This window comes from Bactrocera oleae, chromosome 4 (assembly GCF_042242935.1).
Source record: "Bactrocera oleae isolate idBacOlea1 chromosome 4, idBacOlea1, whole genome shotgun sequence".
NCBI lineage: Eukaryota > Metazoa > Arthropoda > Insecta > Diptera > Tephritidae > Bactrocera > Bactrocera oleae.
The window spans coordinates 61304079-61323137 of NC_091538.1; the positions used below are offsets into that span (position 1 = coordinate 61304079).

At 32.7% G+C, this 19059-nt stretch overlaps 1 protein-coding gene across 8 annotated transcripts in view; it reads left to right on the forward strand.

Annotated features, from left to right (window-relative positions):
- The window catches only part of Dh44-R2 (Diuretic hormone 44 receptor 2), a 63874-nt gene that overhangs the window by 43616 nt on the left and 1199 nt on the right, over positions 1-19059 (forward strand). For 7 of the 8 annotated variants that reach the window (XM_070108876.1, XM_070108875.1, XM_036378236.2 and 4 more), the window contains 11 exons: positions 1646-1784; positions 5593-5794; positions 6075-6171; positions 6321-6414; positions 6484-6564; positions 8711-8790; positions 11805-11915; positions 12618-12806; positions 12939-13063; positions 13128-13178; positions 15158-15600. In XM_070108876.1, the coding sequence (XP_069964977.1) occupies positions 1646-1784; positions 5593-5794; positions 6075-6171; positions 6321-6414; positions 6484-6564; positions 8711-8790; positions 11805-11915; positions 12618-12806; positions 12939-13063; positions 13128-13178; positions 15158-15203 (1215 nt within the window). In that variant the 3' untranslated portion in view covers positions 15204-15600. Of the gene's footprint in view, positions 1-1645; positions 1785-5592; positions 5795-6074; positions 6172-6320; positions 6415-6483; positions 6565-8710; positions 8791-11804; positions 11916-12617; positions 12807-12938; positions 13064-13127; positions 13179-15157; positions 15601-19059 lie in introns of those variants that run through there. The other variant, XM_070108881.1, reaches the window with a different exon arrangement.

Sequence of the window (19059 nt, forward strand, 5' to 3'; positions counted from 1 at the left end):
AATTGTCTCAGCTAAATGATCGCTGTAAACATGGTATAAGGTCCTTACTTATTTTATAAAAATTTTAGGTCTGCAGCTTTATTTCGAAAACATAAATATGAACACTACTGCCAAATATTTTCCATTTTTACACTTCGGAAAATTTTTCAGGTGATTTCGCTTATTTTGAGAGGGGATTGAAGCAGGTGATTTTTACCAATTCGCCGTCAAAATTACCGCACGCTTTAGTAGAATATATATAAAAGACTCCTTGATTGTAGTATCCTTGGCAGGTTTCAAAATGTTTTACCATTTGGCTGCCGGATTATATAGGAAACTTTCTTAGGCCATAAATATACTTGAAAGGCCGTGATGTCGATTAATGACTCAGAACAGCCAACCGCCTACGGAAGTACAGAGAACATATCTAACCAAATGAGCATTGTGATTTTAAAGTACTTGTAATTATCGTTTATTTATGAACATCCCTTTTTATGTCAGACATTTTTATCACTGTAATTATTTCTCGTACAGCCTCAATACTTATACAATAATATCAATTTTCTTTCCAATTTTGAATAAATTTTAATTGCATTTTAATCAAAATTCTAAATTTTATTCAATTAAAAAAATATCCTCTACGAAACCTTCAGTTTCAGTTAATTAGTTAGTTTTATAAGCGGCTCGTAAACTCTACTAGGCACATATACCATGTGATAGAAAAATTTTTGTAATATGCAATTTATATATATGTACGTATGTGGTGCATACTATATATGTTTGCTTGCATGTGTTTTCCTGTATTTTCTGCAACTGTATTAACCACTCTCGGCAATGCAAGTCAGCAAATTGCGACCACGAGCCAACGCAATAAAGTATACGCCGCGGGTCACAAATTAATTAGACCAATCCCCTGGTTGTGCTGTTTGTAGCGATGCAGTATAGCATTTAAAGTAAACATTATTGCACATGTATGCACATATACACATTTTTAAACATGAATAAATATTGGCATATATACATACTTGAAAGCCATCCGTATACCTTTATGAATATTAAAGATTTTTTAAACAAAAGCAAATAAAAATTATTACACTACTCTCTAGATGGAAGAACCGACCACTGACTTTTGGAATATTAATATTTTCTTTTGAAGAACGAAATGTTTTGGTGATAAACTCGCCATTCAAGCCAAACCCTTTACCAAAACACTGCCTTATCAGATGTGAAATTGGTCGGGTTATATCTGAAAACAATAAGAACATTATTAATTCTGACCGCGCTGGCATAGACTTTTCACAATACTTAACAGCTTTGCTAGCCAATGGCGATTTCATATAACATGGTACATGGTTTTGTTATGGAGAATTTTATTATTGCTTGTCTTAACGCTGTAATAATGGTTCCACATGTGGGTTAAGTTAAGCTAACCGATCGACCGATCGAAATATATTTTGTGACACCTTTTTATTCCAAAACAAAATTTGCTAAAAATCAGTAAGTAAAAGTTACGCGATTCACTCGACTCGTAATGTAAAAATACTCAAGTCACGGTGAACTCGGTGCGATCACAGTACTTAATTAGCACTTTACACTCACATATAGCCCTAAATTAGTTGGATTTTTTTAATTTTAACCAAAAATATATTTATTTCAACTCTTACAGCCACGCAATGCCTCAGCCTCCTACTTAACTTGTGCGCCCTCCTTTGACTCTGTGCTCTGTTGGCAGGAAACGCTGGCCGGCACGACAGCCATACAACCCTGTTTTGCAGAATTCAAGGGCATACATTACAATACAACAGGTAAGTATTAATTAATTGCATAAAATAATAAATAGCAATAACAAATTGACACAAAGTAGATCAAAATTGGATCTTCGAAAAAAAAAAATTTATTTCGGTATTTAAAAAAAAGCTTATCCAACTTTGAAACCTTATAACACCTGTCATATATGCTCCACGGAAAATGAGAGGAAAACATAGATGATGTTCATGTTTTTACTATCTCAGGAACTTCCATACTGTAATTATATTTTCCGTAAGCTCAATTTCCAAATCCGACGAAATAATTTTTTACTTAAGATTAAATTTCTGGAAAAAAATTGGTTTGGACCAATATCCAGAAAAAAAGTAGATTTCACGGTATACAATTATTGTACAGTGGTTTGATATGTGATAAAATATTGTACTTAGTAGCTACCAGACATGTTGTAACCAGTTTAGAGCATTACTCTTCTGGCTTTAATAGATTATTCTTGCTATAAATTTTTTTGATCGATTCCTCAAATATTTGGCAAGTGAGTTGCTTTGACGGTGATTTTGCACAGACTAATGATTGCGATGACATAAATAAAGGCTCTCATTAATAATAAAAAACTGCTAATCAATATGACAAATAAAACAAATATATGGTAGACCGCTTAATACATTTAATTTTTGAATCAAAAAGTTGTCATAAAATCGCATGCTTCTTAGTCGCTGAGCACACGCCCTTTTTATATTTGCACGAATGGTGATCTGTCACTGTCATACTTGTGTATGTGTATATGTGAATATATTATATATATACAAGTATATATGGATTTCATTATATCGTCTTGTTATTTATTGCTACAATAAACCTATAGAGTAAACATGTTCTGATTTCGTAGGCAAATTTTTGACTGCATTATAATATTGGTAAATAAGCGTGTCAGTTTTTATGACTTTAATTTGAACCATGTACGACATATACAGCTCGGCAAATTGATTTTGAAATATAGAAAAGGTGTGACTGCTAAAGAATTTCTGAATATAAAAGCATACAACTACAATGATTATGTTTTTACGCTTGAAAACCTACATTGCCCACATTATAAAATATCGAATAGTATTATGTAAACTTTGAACTCATTACAACATATCACAAGACTTTTGCAACATTTACACTTTCTCCTCCATTCTCCATTTCGGCAGTCATATCTTCTGCCAACCAGGAGACACAGCCGAGACTACATAATATTAGCCGCATAAACAAATTTGTGAGAGGCTCAATGCGCTTTGTCGATTTATGAGGATCTTTATGATCAATATGTATATAGGAGTTTTAGGTGCCGAAAGGATTTTTTTTGATTTTCTTGATTTATCTATATTTTCGATACAGTACAGTATTAGGCATAGCATAAACACTATACATGTTTCATCCACCTGGCTTTCATTGTCGACTTTATCTATGAAAAACTGTAAACTATGGCGTATTTTCCTCATAGTGGTATCCATCCTTGACGCGTGCTCTAACAATACTGAGACAAAGAATATAATCACAAAACTGTCTGAAAGGGTTTTTAGTACGAAATCTTATTTTTCTAACGTTTTTTTTTTTATTACTAGACCTTATTCTATATGTAAGGGTTAGAATAGATTAGCCAAACATAATATATAAAATTATCACGATGGTAACAGCAAACGTTATAAATCCTACAGTTTTTATTATGTTATTCATGAAAAAGATGGAACCAAATTAAACAGTGGAATCTCGAAAAAGAAGGATGAATAGAGTTTGTGACGATTCTTTATACAAATATTATATATGCGTGGGCAAATTTCAAATCATAAAACAGCATTTTTGGTATATCATTATTTTGTTGTGGCTGCGGCTGCCACTTAATAATTTTGACAACTCTGTTGGACTGTCTTTGGTAACAAACTGCAAATGTCAATCAACTGTATACAGTTATAAATTAATACATTTGTGAGTCTATGTCACTTTCGGCGCGTCAGCTTAAACTTGACGTGCTGACTATATTAAATATTGTCAAACTAAATCATTAAAACACAGCTCGTTTGCGATGTCAACCGAAGTTGTTACACAGAGTGGCAAGAGAGGCTGTCGAGTATATGATGAGCGCAAATATTTGCAAATGAAATTTGAATTACTTCACTATATTACTCAAACACCTATGAAGGCAAATAAACATAGAACAAAATATGCACACACATACTCACATATTTCTACATATACGGTATTTCATGCTTATGTGAAAATTACTATTTCATTAGCACTTTCACACGACTTCGTCACGCGTCTACCACACACACTCACAGACAGTATGTCTCTATGTCACTGTTTAAAATTCTAACACTTAGCCAATATTATTTGCAAATATATATGTATATTTAAGTAAAAGTTAGTGAAGTGCAGCGGCCTCGCTGGTGGTGTGATAAGTGGGAGTGTGAAGCGTGACACGCAAGATCAACTACAAATGCTTACAAATAAGAGAACATTAAATGCACTGGTACTAGGTCTAATAGGAAGATGTGTATTCTTAATTTAGTTATGAAATTAGATGGTATTTATTTAAACAGTTATTTTTGTGCCATTTAATGAAGATTTAATTTGCACTAAGTAGTTAAAATGCCGTATAAAGGCCTTGCTGAAGATTATAAAAACCAGAAAAAATGTCAAATTCGGTTGCATTGAAGCAGTAATACCCTACACAAATAAAAAATGTTTTCTTACAAGAACTTGATTGTTCAGTACGGCTGATATATGCTATAATGGTCCGATATCGTCAATTCCGACAATTAAGCAGCTTCTTGTGAAAAAAAGGACGTGTAGAAAATTTCAGATAGATATCTCAAAAACTAAGGGACTAGTTTGGGTATATACTCATACTAATATATACTATCGACTCAGCTTATCACGCTGTTTATTTATCACTATGATCAAATAATACTATTTTAGTTCAGATAAGATCTGTTCCGAAAAAGTGCGACCGTGAGTGAGTTTTAAAGAAGTTTAACTGCCGATTTTCTTATATAAATAGTGTAATTTACAATGATTACATTGAAAATGCCTTAGAAATTTCAAAGGTACCATAGATAATTCCAAATTGATTATAACCTAAAAATACTCTATATGGTGAAACAACACTTGGAGTTTTACTAAGAACTTAAGAAAACTATTTTTTTCTAATTTTTAGTCTATATGTATTAGGGTGGGTAAAAATCGATTATTTTTAACGGTGAGGTTTAGGAAGAAATATGAGAGTCAATATTTTTTTTTATTTTTTCAAATAGTACATATAAACTTTTCATCCAATAATAATTTAAAAATATGAAACTGAAAAGTGGTGGACCTTGCTGTCAGTATTAAGAGCTCATACTTGGAGATATTTATATCCTGAACAGGGTATACGAGTATTAAATTTGCCATGAAGTTTGTAACACCCAAAACGCAACGTCAGCAATCCTATACATTATATAATATGTATGTATATATAAATGAACAACATGACGAGCTGATTCGATTTAGCCATGTCCGTCTGTCTGTCAATTTTTGAGATTTCGATCTAAAATTTTGTACACATTTTCCCCCAGAAGCTGAGCATTTGTCAAACCGCCGATATTGGACCAGTATAGCATATAGTTGCCATACAAACTGGCCGATCAAAGTTCTTGTACGGAATCTTTTGTGTTTGTGAAGGGTATTATAGCTTTTACGTTTAACGTTTTTACTTGTTTGTTTTTTCGGTATCAATCAACCAATGTTTCAGAGTATAAAGCAAAAAACCATAATGGGTTTTTCTTTGACCACCCTAATATGTATTTATAAATTTCTCTCGTCTTTTAGAAAATGTAACACGTCAGTGCCTAGCGGACGGCACGTGGGACAATTACACGGAGTATATGCGTTGTCAGCCGTCTACAATATTACCGCCACAATTGGCTGATCTTTCGCCAACAATCGAATTATCATCCTATATATATTTCATTGGATATTTCATTAGTTTAACGTCACTCATTTTAGCACTGATCGTTTTCTATTTCTTCAAGTGAGTAAACAATAAAACATTTGCATAATTAAATTCACATGTTTTTGTTTTACACATGCACACATACATATACATAAATAGTACTGCAATTGTGGTTAAGCTAAACAAATTCAGGAAGTTAGCAGTAAATTTAATTTTGTTGAAATATTATATAAATAATCAAAATTTAATGTTGTCTACAATTAAAATTCTTCTGTTTTATTCATAAAACAACCATTTGCTCATTTTTTTTATTGTTTTTTTATTTTGTATTTAATTTTTTATTGTTGGTTACTTGCAGAGACTTGAAATGCCTGCGCAACACCATTCATGCGAATTTATTCCTCACATACATACTCGCCGCGCTGCTGTGGATCCTCACGATGTGCCTGCATGTGGTAAGCCAAACATTAAGAGATATAGAACACATCACTTGCTTTTGTTGTTTCTATTACTTTTGCTTTTATAATGCCTCGACCACAGGCGCTAACTAATAGCTGGTACTAATAATGGCTGTCTTCTGCTTTGTTCGTGCATTATTTTTCAGATGACAGAGCACCCCAGCGAGGCCGGCTGCATCACTTTGGTCATGATGTTTCACTATTTTAATTTGACTAACTTTTTCTGGATGTTTGTGGAAGGTATGCGGCATATGCGCTACTAATTTTAAATATAAACAAAATTATTTTAATTCGAAATTTTTTCTACAGGTCTCTATCTTTATACACTTGTGGTGCAGACATTTTCTAGCGATAATATTCGGTTTTTCATATACGCTTGCATAGGCTGGGGTGAGTTTTTAAATAAAAAAAATATTTCACACTATTTTTTTTTTTGCTTTTATTAAAACATTTGTTTAGTCAGCCTAAATGTCAAAGTGATTTTTTTTTGTTTTGATTATTAATGCTATTAATGCTTTTGTAAGTGTAAACCCGATGAGAGTATAGAAAGTCTTTGAACGAATATAAATTTTTGGACTCTATTCCAGTCATATAGTAAAATTTGTTAGTTTTTAGATTTACATAAACTTTTGGGAAAATGGCTTGTAAAAACAGTGCAATCTCAATCGAAAAAATTAGCAACACCTGATTAAATGTGACATGAACTGGTCTATACAATCATTTTTTATGTTCGTGTAAAGTTTGATCTCCGTTTGTCCATCCCTTCCGAGGCTTTTAGCTTGTGTATGGAAAATTGGATAAAGCGTTCACATGCCGATATTGCCTCTACAGCCTATTTTGAATAAGATAATAAAAATGTTTATTAAAAACCCAAAAATTTAGTTTTTTGTCAGTCCGCGTCAAATTTGATGAAATGGAATCAAGTAGTAATTAAAACAAAAAATCACACGTAGTTTATTAGACAATAATTTGAAAACTGAAGTTTCGAGAAAAACGCGTTTTTAGTTTTACGTGAGTATGAATAAGCATGTATACAGATCGAGTGGGAGGTGGTGTCTTTTCAGCAAAATTTAATACCAGAATCTTCTTCCGACTACCAGGCCACTGCAGTATCTTCCAAGCGGAGATCACAGCAAATGAAGAAAGCTTTCTTGTTCTGACAAAGAGTGTGCACACAACAAGAAATATATTTATATATACATTTGTCGAAGCGGCTTTGAAATGCCTAAAGTTTCTTAGGGTTTCATCAAAGATGGTAAAAGAACGCCTTGATCTTTTAGTGGATCTAACATCCTATTTCACGATAAACCTGCAATGGCTTCCAGGACAAAGTGATATTTCTGGCAATTGTGAAGCAGATGAATTAACCAGAATAGGCAACACCCTACAATTAAACTCCGAAAAAGAGGGAATGTATGTACTTCTTGCTACTTGTAAATTATTAATTATTCGACAAACATGTTTATAGCTGTGACTCGGTGGAGTTAATCCCTAACTTACTCAACAAGCTGGCAAAGGTGGCATGAATGGAATATGGGCCGCACATGCCGACAATTAAAATTTAAAAAGAATGGCGTAAAAGCTCTAGTAGGAAAGTTGCTGTCTGATTGCCAGACATTCCAGCGAACTGGTTACAGCATACAATGACTAATGTAGAAGTTGTCAAGAGATAGAAGAAAGAAATACTATTGAACATCGGGTATGCTAATGCAAGGCTTTGTGTAGGAAAATAATAGTAACTATATGTCGAGGGTTTCCTGACGGTGTGTCGGAGATTGCACAAATGCAACTTTTTATATTGATAAACTTCATGAGGAGCACACAGTGGTTCAGAAAAGACAGGATATGGTGAAAAGATTTTAGTCTTGATGTTTTCACAATAGTCCACCCAAAGACCTAGTTGCGTCGTCAAACATCAACGCTACCTAACCACCTAAGTTGTAGGTGCTGAAGCTGATCGACCCGAATGCTGCGACTTTTTTATCCATTATTCTACAAGTTGAAACACGTTTTTACAACCCTCTAGTGTACTTTAAGCGAAAACGAAATTGTCGATTTTTTGAAAATTCTATACTGGTCTAACTCCTTATTAAATATTGAGCATGTTATTATGATAGTATATTAAATTCTATTCTTAGTTTCACAATTTATGATTTATTTCACTTAATTTCATTTCTTTGAACTTTTGTTTATTTTCTTTAAAATTAATTTTATATTTTCTTTATTTTCTTCTACAATTTATCTTCTTATTATACCGAACTAACCACGAATGCACACTACCTTTACCTTTGAATTATTGTATTTACATTCCCAGTGTATTTGTTTACTCAATTGTTGCAATTCTCTTTATATTTATTCAATGATACATTGTTGGTCTGTTTTGCATCTCCTTAAACCACAATTCGTACGCAAACATAGTTGCAACAAAAGCATTTAATTTATTATTACACAAACACTTACGCACACAAACACACACCCACATACACATATATACAAACAGTTACAATTATCTAAATGTTGCTGTTAATTTTTATAGGTTGCCCCGCTGTTATAACATTTATTTGGTCAATTGCAAAAATCTTCGCCACATCATTGGAGAGTGAGCATTTTAACGGTGTAAGTATAAATATTATTGCAGCATTTCCCAGATTTATTATTTTAATTAGCATTTGGCTGCGATAATGTAAATGCGATTTCGCCGCATTTAAATTGGTTCATATTTGAAATTGCGCTCGTTTGCAGCTATCGTATTACCGATTTTTATGAGCATATGTATGTAAGCCGGTTCGGACTCTTCACTTTATCGCTTTACGTCATTGCCGGACTCTATTTATTGTTTTTTTTTTTTGTTTTAATATGGCCATATGGCACTAACAGCGTTGGTGGTAGACAGTATTTTGTTGTGGTCATATTTAAGTTTTTGGACCGATGTTACATACATTATTTAGGGTGCGTTGTCTTTTTTGGCGACATGTAAGCAATGAATAAAGTTAGAGAAAATTATGAAAATAGGGTTAAATTTTTGAAAATTTTTATTTAAATTGACCCAACACTATTTTTTCCATTTCCGTGAGTTCATACCACTAAACGGCAGTCTTCAAAGCGTCACTATTTTTTAGATTTGTACTGAATTAAGATTTCTAAAGCATGTCTAAACAACTCAATCGATTTGTAATTATCAAAGTTATTCAATAATAATGGAAATATTAAAAAAAAAAAACAAAAAAAAACGTTAACTTCTTCAAATATTGCGTTAGATAATGATACGTGACAAATTTTGTGATAATATCTTCTCAAATAAAAAAGTTTTCCTTACAAAAACATAATTCCGATCGTTCAGTTTGTATGGCAGCTACAAGTATATGCTATAGTGGTTTTGGGGAGAAAAATATGTGTGCAAATGTTCCAATCGAAATCTTCAAAACTAAGAAACTTATTCGCGTATATTTAGACAGACGTACATGGCTAAATCGACTCACCTCACCATGCCCATTATTTATATTTACATATTTTATAGGGTCCCTGACATTTCCTTGTGGATGTTACATACTTCGTGGTAAAATTTATATACCCTGTTCAGGGTATAAAAATATTAAATGGATAAGTGGATTTGATAAAATACCTGAACTTTTCCACCCCTGCTGCCTAAAGCCTTTTAAGTTGGAAAGATCCAACGCTTCATCATCCAGTGAATACGCCTATAATGTTACTTAATTCTTGATTGCCAAAAAGTATACGCCTTTTGGTTTGTCCACCATCAACACTACACCAAAATACCTTTGCGATGCGCGCTATGTTGCTAGTGTTCCGAGACCTGAGATGTTCTTTTGGACCCCATTGCTTCAAGCAACTCTTGAAGAAGCCTTACAACATGCACCTTAAAGCAATTATGTTCTTCATTACCTCTGAGCGAGCCAATTTATCTGCCTTTTCATTTACTTTTATTCCTATAAGACTAGGTACGCTGATTACTTTTACCGAGACTTAGTATAGGCGCTGGGGTTGGCCTTAGTTGGTGCTCGTCTATTTATTAGAAGATTAATGAACTTGCTACTGAGAGCAGAAGCACACTTGACGCCTGTTAATATGCCAACATTTTGACCTGACCGACTTAATTGTAATCATTTAGTTCGAAGCTACCTTCTGCGTTAGGATAGCTACAGAGGAACACCAGCAAATACCTAGATGTTAAATGTACTCATTAATGAATTGAAGTTAAAAACTACACAAACAATTCTCAAATCAAATTTTTTTAGCCTCGAAAATACCTACTCTCTACTTTTTGAAAAGTACCATCTAACGGTTATGAGATTTGAATGATTGGGACCAAGTAGGTAACCTTTAACCACTAACAAAGCAAATAATTTATAATTTAGGCTACGAGTAGTTCTGTATTCTGAGTCTAAATGTGTTTCTGCTGTTACAGTTTAATGCTAAGATTTTTTTATCGAAAAAAAAAAACATTCGAAGGTTTAAATCCGACTCACAGATTATATTATATTATCATTGGCATTAAATAGATCATAAATCAGTATAGCTTCCTGATAGTAATTTGATAAATAACAATAGGCTCGTATTTGTAAGCTCCAATATGTGCTACACTTTAGATATATCTATATAACTCCGTGTGACAAGAAGTTAAAGGTGTAGTACTTGTATTTATAAATAAACAAATTTTCATTTAAAAACTTTATCGACACCGACTGGTCAATGGTGTCTAAGTCCATTAACCAGTCGATTTTTCGAGAGAGAAAGAGAGATGTTGTAAGGTTTCGAAGTCGATCCAATATTTTTAAACTTTCTCGACTTTGAACCCTTATAGCGTCTGTCATGTAAGCTTGACCGAAAAATATTATACACTATTGCAAAAATAAGAAAACGTATATGATGCGCATATTTTTACTACTTTAGGAACCTATATATGGTACTTAATAATGATGTTTTCAATAAACTCAAATTCGAAATTCCAAGAAAATATTTTACTTTTAGTGACTATGTTCGGAAAACGTAGAAATTACTTTTTTATTTATGACTCATTCTCTCGAAATTTGATTTGGCCCAATAGTCAGAAAAAGTCGATTTTGCCGGATAGTTTTATCAATACCTCGAATATGCCACGAATAAAGAATTTAAATGTATCTAATAAACGAATATTTAAGGTGAAAGTAAAAAAAAGAAGCTATAAAACTTATACATATATGAGATCGAAGTGATCAATATTTCACGAAAATAATATCTTTAATGTATGTGACCTGAACTTCTCCACAATTTATTGTCAAAATTCGTTCTTTGAAGCTCACTACACTTCGATGCATTATAATTATTCATAGCTATTTCTTAATTTTTAATAATTTCTGCGCAATTCACGCAAGGGCTGCACGTTAAGGGTTTGACTAGAAACCATTAATTCAGTTATATTGTATAATATCACACCGAATCCAGCTATAGTATTCTAACACAGGTACATGTACATATATATTATAGATATATAATGATATTTAATTCAATTATAAATCAGCGGACCTTCGTTGCATTGCTCAATAATATACCAAGACATATTACTATAATTAAGTTTTTGTTCACACTTGCACTCAATTGAAAATACTTGTAATTTTCGCTTTGCATTTCAGTTGTTCATTCAGTGCTCGTGGCTAAGGGAATCTCACATTGATTGGATATTTCAAGCACCTACCTGCCTTGTATTAATACTCAATTTAATATTTCTCATACGCATCATGTGGGTAAGTATATGATTGCTTTGAGATTTGATTGATATAATCTTAATATTCCTAGTATATAATGAAAACAATGGTGTGAGAAATTTAAGTATGCTGGACAGGTGGCCGGACCTGCATTGGAAACTGATCATAGCCCATGGTTTATTTCTATCCTTTTATATTTTTGCTTCAACTCAAAGCTTCCATAGATACAGAGAGTACCTAGAAATCTCTCGATTAGTTTTTTTCCCCTACTTGCTATCCAAAATTACCAAAACTGGAGTAACAATAGCTCCTTACTAATATATTTATACCCCTAACATGGTATACTAAGTTTGCCACGAATTTCGTAACATCCAGAAAGAAACGAGCTGAGTCGAGTACGCCATGTCCGTCTGTCTGTATACACGCGAACTAGTCCCTCAATCTGAAATAAGCGACTCATTTGTCGGAATTGCCGATATCGTACCACTATAGCATATAACTGGCATACAAGCATCAAGTACTTGTATGAAAAACTTTTTTATTTGACAAGATATCTTTACCAACATTTAGCACAGATTATTGTGCAACGGCAACGCTGCTATTTCCGCACAAACTGCTTAGATCGGACCAATATAGCATATATGTAGCTGCCATAAAAACTGACCGTTCAAAAAAAATTTAATCTAATTTTAAATAAATTCAGCTATAATATGTTACATATCACTTAACTCTCTCACTCAGGTACTAATCACGAAATTGCGCTCGGCCAACACACTGGAGACCCGACAATATCGTAAGGCGTCGAAGGCATTGCTTGTGCTTATACCGTTATTTGGCGTCACATATCTTATTGTACTATTTTGCCCTGGTGGCGAAGGAATTACACAAAACGTATTTGAAAATCTGCGTGTCTTTCTTATAAGTACACAGGCATGTATACCATATATACTTAAGCTTCCGTTAAAATTATATATATATAAATATGAGATATATATCTAGACTATGAGATATATAGGTATATATATAATATAATCGTTAACTAAAAGTATTTAAATTTCTTAGGGATTTTTCGTATCCTTATTCTTTTGCTTCCTCAATTCGGAAGTGCGTCAAGCTCTACGTCATCGTTTCATGAGATGGCGGGACAATCGGAATTTACGAAATGGCAGCATACATCGTAATCGCAGGTTTGTAAATATAAATACTAAAGTATTTAAAAATTGTTTACTAACAATATTAATTTTTTTCCAGAAATAGGTTATCTAAGGACTACTCACATCGCTCTAGAACGGAAAGTTTACGGTAAGTAGAACGAAGTTGACCGGGTATTTTAGGAAAATTTGATATGTATGTATGCGCATATATTATATAAATATAAATGGTGCATGTGCTATAAAGTATATACAAGGTGCATGTAAATGTACTATTTTTTTTCAAATTTATTACTCTTTCAATGGCCTACTTATCCTTTAAAATTTGTATTTTTCATTTCGTTTTGTTTCGTTGAGTCTCTTGCGTTGTCTTCTTTTCTAAAGAATGAGGTACACCTTATAACTATGTGAATAGGCTTTTATAAAGTCAAGTTTCGATTATTCTTCCAACATCAAGAAAATGTTTTCTCTTAGTATTATGTTCCCCCTAACATGAAAAAACTTCTTAACAATTGGGAGGTGGTTCGAAATTTGTAGGATCTCGTATTGGTCGCTTAATCTCAAAACGCGCTCCGAAAATCAGAGGAGAAACTCGGCCAAGATGTAAACACCAATATATCTAAACCAAATTCACTCGGAAATCCGTTAGTACAACTGTCACCAGCATATTTTTCCACTATATGAGAGTTAATAGCTGAATCTCAGTCTTTCAAATTTCCTCCTGTCGAAGCTGTTACATATTTCCTGTCGCCAATATATTTATTGAGCGTACTCCCAGTGCCAGTCGGTAAGAGAGATGTCACAGTGCTTTATGCAGAATACAAAGTACTAAACCACGGCCAGTCAAGTTGATTAATGCTGGAAACAGTCACCGAAGCAAAACCGTAGACCGAATCAGCTGATATGACCTAGCTTATGAGAGTGCAATGTAACTGAACACTGACCACCGCGTCTACCGTCCGCTTCTACAGACTGTACAGTAGGATATACCGACTGGCACCGTTGAAACGAGTGAGCTGATTGCTCGCTTGCAACGCAGGGTTGCTAATCGCGATATTTTGTAGTAATTAAAAAATAAACTTGAATATATTTGAAATATTCTTTAAATATCACAAAATTACAACCAAATACATTTATTCATAAATAGGTAGAGTATTTTTAATAGTTGGATTGTATTTTTGAGCTTTTACATTATGAAAAATTATAACTAAAAATCCAAATGTGTGAAAAATCGTGTATACAAATTTAATAATGTCAACATGGCTGAAATGAAAACAAAAGAGAATGACATATTTTTACGTTGCCACTACGTGCATAACTTTTGACAAATTTGTTTTGATACGGGTGGTAAGTGCGGAGGGGTGGAATGTCGGTGACTGTTTCCAGCATAACCTTCTAGTGAGTAGCCAAGCAGCAATAGAGGCTATTCGTAGCGCCTAAATTAAGTCTCACTACGTTAGGTTGTACAATAACTAGACACTTAGTAGGGAGACTCGGAGTTGGCTCGCTAGGTGGCAGCCAGGAACAGATTTCCCCTAAGCTTTTAGGCAAGCAATCATCACAGAGCACTTAGCTATAAGATCTCATTTTCAAAAAATTGCTAATGTGGCATACACTTTTCGAATGCCCAATCTTCAGCAAGGTGAGACAGGATGTCTTCAACAGCTATCAATGCTCCAAAATAAAATTAGGTATTTTACCAAATCCACTGAGCTGCTGGATAAGGCTAATTGGTCTACCGGTCAGATGTACAATGGACCTAAGATGGCATAAATGTGACCGCCTGCAACCAACCAATTCAGAATTATGAATTCTTTCAAAGTAAGGAGGAATTATTCACGTTAGTTCGGAAAATTTGCGTTTTACGAAAAATTATTCTACTTTAAATATACGATTATTGTTTTAATAATATGGGAATATTTTAAACCATTCTGCAGTAAGGATTTAATACTTGTATATGTGAATAGTACTTGTATTGTCTTATCATATTACGAGAAACTTCAGTATTTTGAACTTCGCGAATATTTTATACTTATGTGCATGGAAATGTTTTTTCTTTTAATATTAATATTTTGTAATAACTACGCATATTATTTTTATTTTTTTTTTATCATTCATTTAAAAATTCAGGCTTACATCAACTAGCCCGGTACCAAATGGATTCAATCATGACTAGCCGCAAAGCTCTCAAAACACAAACAAATCAACTGTAAACCAGTTGAAGAACATAGCTTATAATTGTTGTTGGTGTTGTACCAACATTGAAAAATCTCCTAAAGCACCTCTGCTGTGTACACAAATGCCACATTTCTTATGGTTCTGTTGGTTTGGCACCAAATATTGTGGGCACGTATGCAGCTACCGTTATTTTTTGCTATTAGTTTGCAAAATATACACAATCTCCGTTACTGAGATTGTTTAATCTTTAGTTTTATTTATTTGTAATCTTGTTGTCGTCTCTTAAAGTAACTATTACATAATTATATTGTTTAATGCTGGCTCATTTTCGTATAAGTATACTCGTATATATGTATGTGCTACTAATTTATATAAATATATGGATTTAAGTGACTGAAAAGTTATTTAAATTTTTGCAGTACTTGTTAGTTTCTTTCTTACTTTTTATTATTATTATTTTTTATTGTAAACGTTAAAAAGAAAATTAACCATAAAAAAATTAATGAAATGAGAAATATTAAAGAAATAATATTATAATTGATATAAAATAATATTAATATTTAATTAAATTAATAATGTAAAATATAAAATAAAAAAAGTTAATAAATACAAAATAAAAAATATAAAAAGAAAACAATTAAAAACATAAAAAAATTATAAAAAATAATTAACGAATTGATAACAATAATAATAAGAAAAATATTTAAAAAAAAAGCTAAAAAGAAAGTAATAACCAAACAAATCAATATAAATATATGAGAAACTAAAAAAAAATTCAAGAGATAAAAAAAGTATTTAATAATTAAAGAAATACGAAATAATAATAAACAAGTATGTTAGGCATGGGCTAAGTTCATGTGTAACCGAACATTTTATACTCTTGCAACTTGAAAGGATCATAGCAGGGAAAATACGTTCAGGTGTAAGGAGAAATTTTGCGAAACAATTCAACATTCATTATTCGACTGAATCGTAAATCGATTACAATCAAATTGGGTATTTTATTAAGCTATATTATAGGTCATAGACCTAATTATGATAGGCTTATAACTATATTTTATTTAGCGTTAGCTAAAATTATTATAAAATCATCTTCAAATGAGATATATGGTATATAAACTCAACTGAGGAAGCTAAATTTAATATAATGAGCTGATGTGAAAACGTCAACCAGAGAATCGCAATTCCTTATTTTAGGGATATACGGTTTGGACCAATTTCATTCATATTCCCACACAATTTTTAAGAAAACTTGTTCACGAAATTGTCTTAAATTATCACATATTTTGTTAGGTGGAAAGTCGAAAATTATTATACAGGCTATATTGGCGACACATAAAGTTATGAGCTGATTGAGTTAATTTTGATATTGCTGGGGTATACCTGAGAGCATATTTTCAAGCAATTTTATAAATATATAACTCACATATTGAACGAAATCTTCGGTATAAGATTTGTTAGAATAACGAAAATCGATATATGTAGTATTCAGGAGTTGGGGAAATTCGTAAACTATATTCACATATTTTCGGCATTTAACTACAAGTATAGCATATCCAATGTTATACGTTCAGTTAATTTTGATAAGATATCTTACATATTGACTGCTATATATTGAAAATCTTTTATTAGGTATATAACAAAATGAAATGCTCCCTGAGTTCAATTAAGGTACCTCACATATTATCACTAACATATATGGTGTAAAATCAAATGGATGTTTGAAAATTCGGTGATTAGTTATATAGGAGCAAGGGCAAGTTTTCACGCGATTTTACTCATTTAAGGCACATAAATGTATCATTATAAAAAAAAATACAATCACTTAATTTTATTAAGATAGCTCACATATTGGCCGATATGAAGTAAACCGGAAGTTCGAAAATATTTCGATAAGGTATATGAGGGCTAAGAGAATTATTGACCCGATTTAATCCAGTTTTTACATACAAGCATACTATTGATAGAAAGAGCATTTTTCCGTATTGAAATAATATGTCTCACAGATTGATTGTTAGTTCCGGTAAAAGTTAGCACCAGGTACTGGGGTCCCCATATTCGGTAACGGGGACTTGAGTAGTTATGGTCCGATTTTGACAATTTTTAGACTTAACATGGTATTTGTGCAAAGTTTTTTTTGTTGTTTTCGTTGAAATTGGTCAAGTTGTATTGGAGATATATGATTTCACCTAAATGTGGGCGATGCCACGCCCATTGTTAAATTTTCACATCGGCTCCTATGAACTCCCTTGTACCATCCCGGATGTAAAACTTAATGTCTCTGACGCATTTAGTTATTAATTTATCGCACTTTTAGTAGTTTTAAACAAAACCGTCACATGGTGAGTGTGCGTGGTTATCATCCGATTTCATCCCTTTTCACACTGTCGAAGAAAGAGTCAAAAATATTTATTCTGTGAAAATTTAGGGCATATATCTGGAATGGTTAAGAAGATATACATATTAAACTTATTAAGGGGGCGCAGCCACGCCCATTTTTCAAAAAATAATTCAAACCATAATGCCCCTCCCCAATGTATATTCCTGTACCAAATTACAGATTTTTATCTTAATTTAGTGCTGAGTTATGGTATTTTATAAGTTTTCGTTTAATGGTGTTTTGTGAGCGTGGCAGTGGTCCGATTACGCCCATCTGCAATACCAAACTTCTTATGGTGCCAAATTCTTATGGATCATCCTGATCATTTATATATACCATGCATAACCCTATATCTAACTCGATTAGTTTTGAGTGGTACAAACAACCACTAGGTGAACAAAACTATTATACTCTGTAACAAGATATGGCAAGATAATAATAATTAACAAGTAAGAAAGAGCGGGTGTAACCGAACATTTTAAACTCTTGCAACTTGCAAAGATCAAAGTAGGGGAAATACATTCAGATATAGCAGAACTTTATATTATCGTAGAAAAAAGTTAATTCAGCTGCACCGAAGCACTAATACCCTTCACGGGGTATCCTTTTGTTAACATTTAACCAATTCTCTAATATTTGTTTACATTTGGGACTCTTTTGTTTACATTTTATGGGATCGATGCCCCTTTGTTTATATTTTATGAGGTCAATGACCTTATTGTTTAAATTATAAGGTCAATGATCTTATTGTTTACATTTAGCCAAGTCCACAACCTATTTTCGATTAAGCGAAGTCCACAACCATTTTTCCATTTAGCGAAGTTAACAACCTTTGTTTTTGAAGTCAACAACCTTTGTTCACATTTAGGGTCAGTGAACATTTCGTTTACATTATGAGGTCAATAACCTTATTGTTTACGGTTTTCCAAGGTCAGTGACCACTTTGTTTACATTTTATGAGGTCAATGAACCTTTTGTTTACATTCAGCCAAGTCCACAACCATTTTTTTTCATTTAGCGAAGTCAACAACCTTTGTATACATTAAGGGTCAGTGACCCTCTTATTTACATTTTATGTGGTCAATGACCCTGTTGTTTACATTATATGGTCAATGACCCCTTTGTTTACATTTTATGAGGTCAATGAACCTTTTGTTTACATTTAGCCAAGTCCACAACCTATTTTAGATTTAGCGAAGTCAACAACCTTTGTTAACAATTGGGGCCAATTACCCTTTCTTTACATTTTATGGAGTAAATGACACCTTTGTAAATTGGTCAAATCGGACTCTGTAGCATATAGTTGTTAGTTTGTATGGCAGCTATATGTTATAGTGGTCCGATCTGAATAATTTCTTCAGAGATTGCAGCAAAATCTAAATCGAGAATGGATTGGAGCTATGACGATTATTGGCGTTGTGTGGGCATGGCAGTGGTGGGGTTACGCCCTTTTACAAAAATGAACTTCTTATGG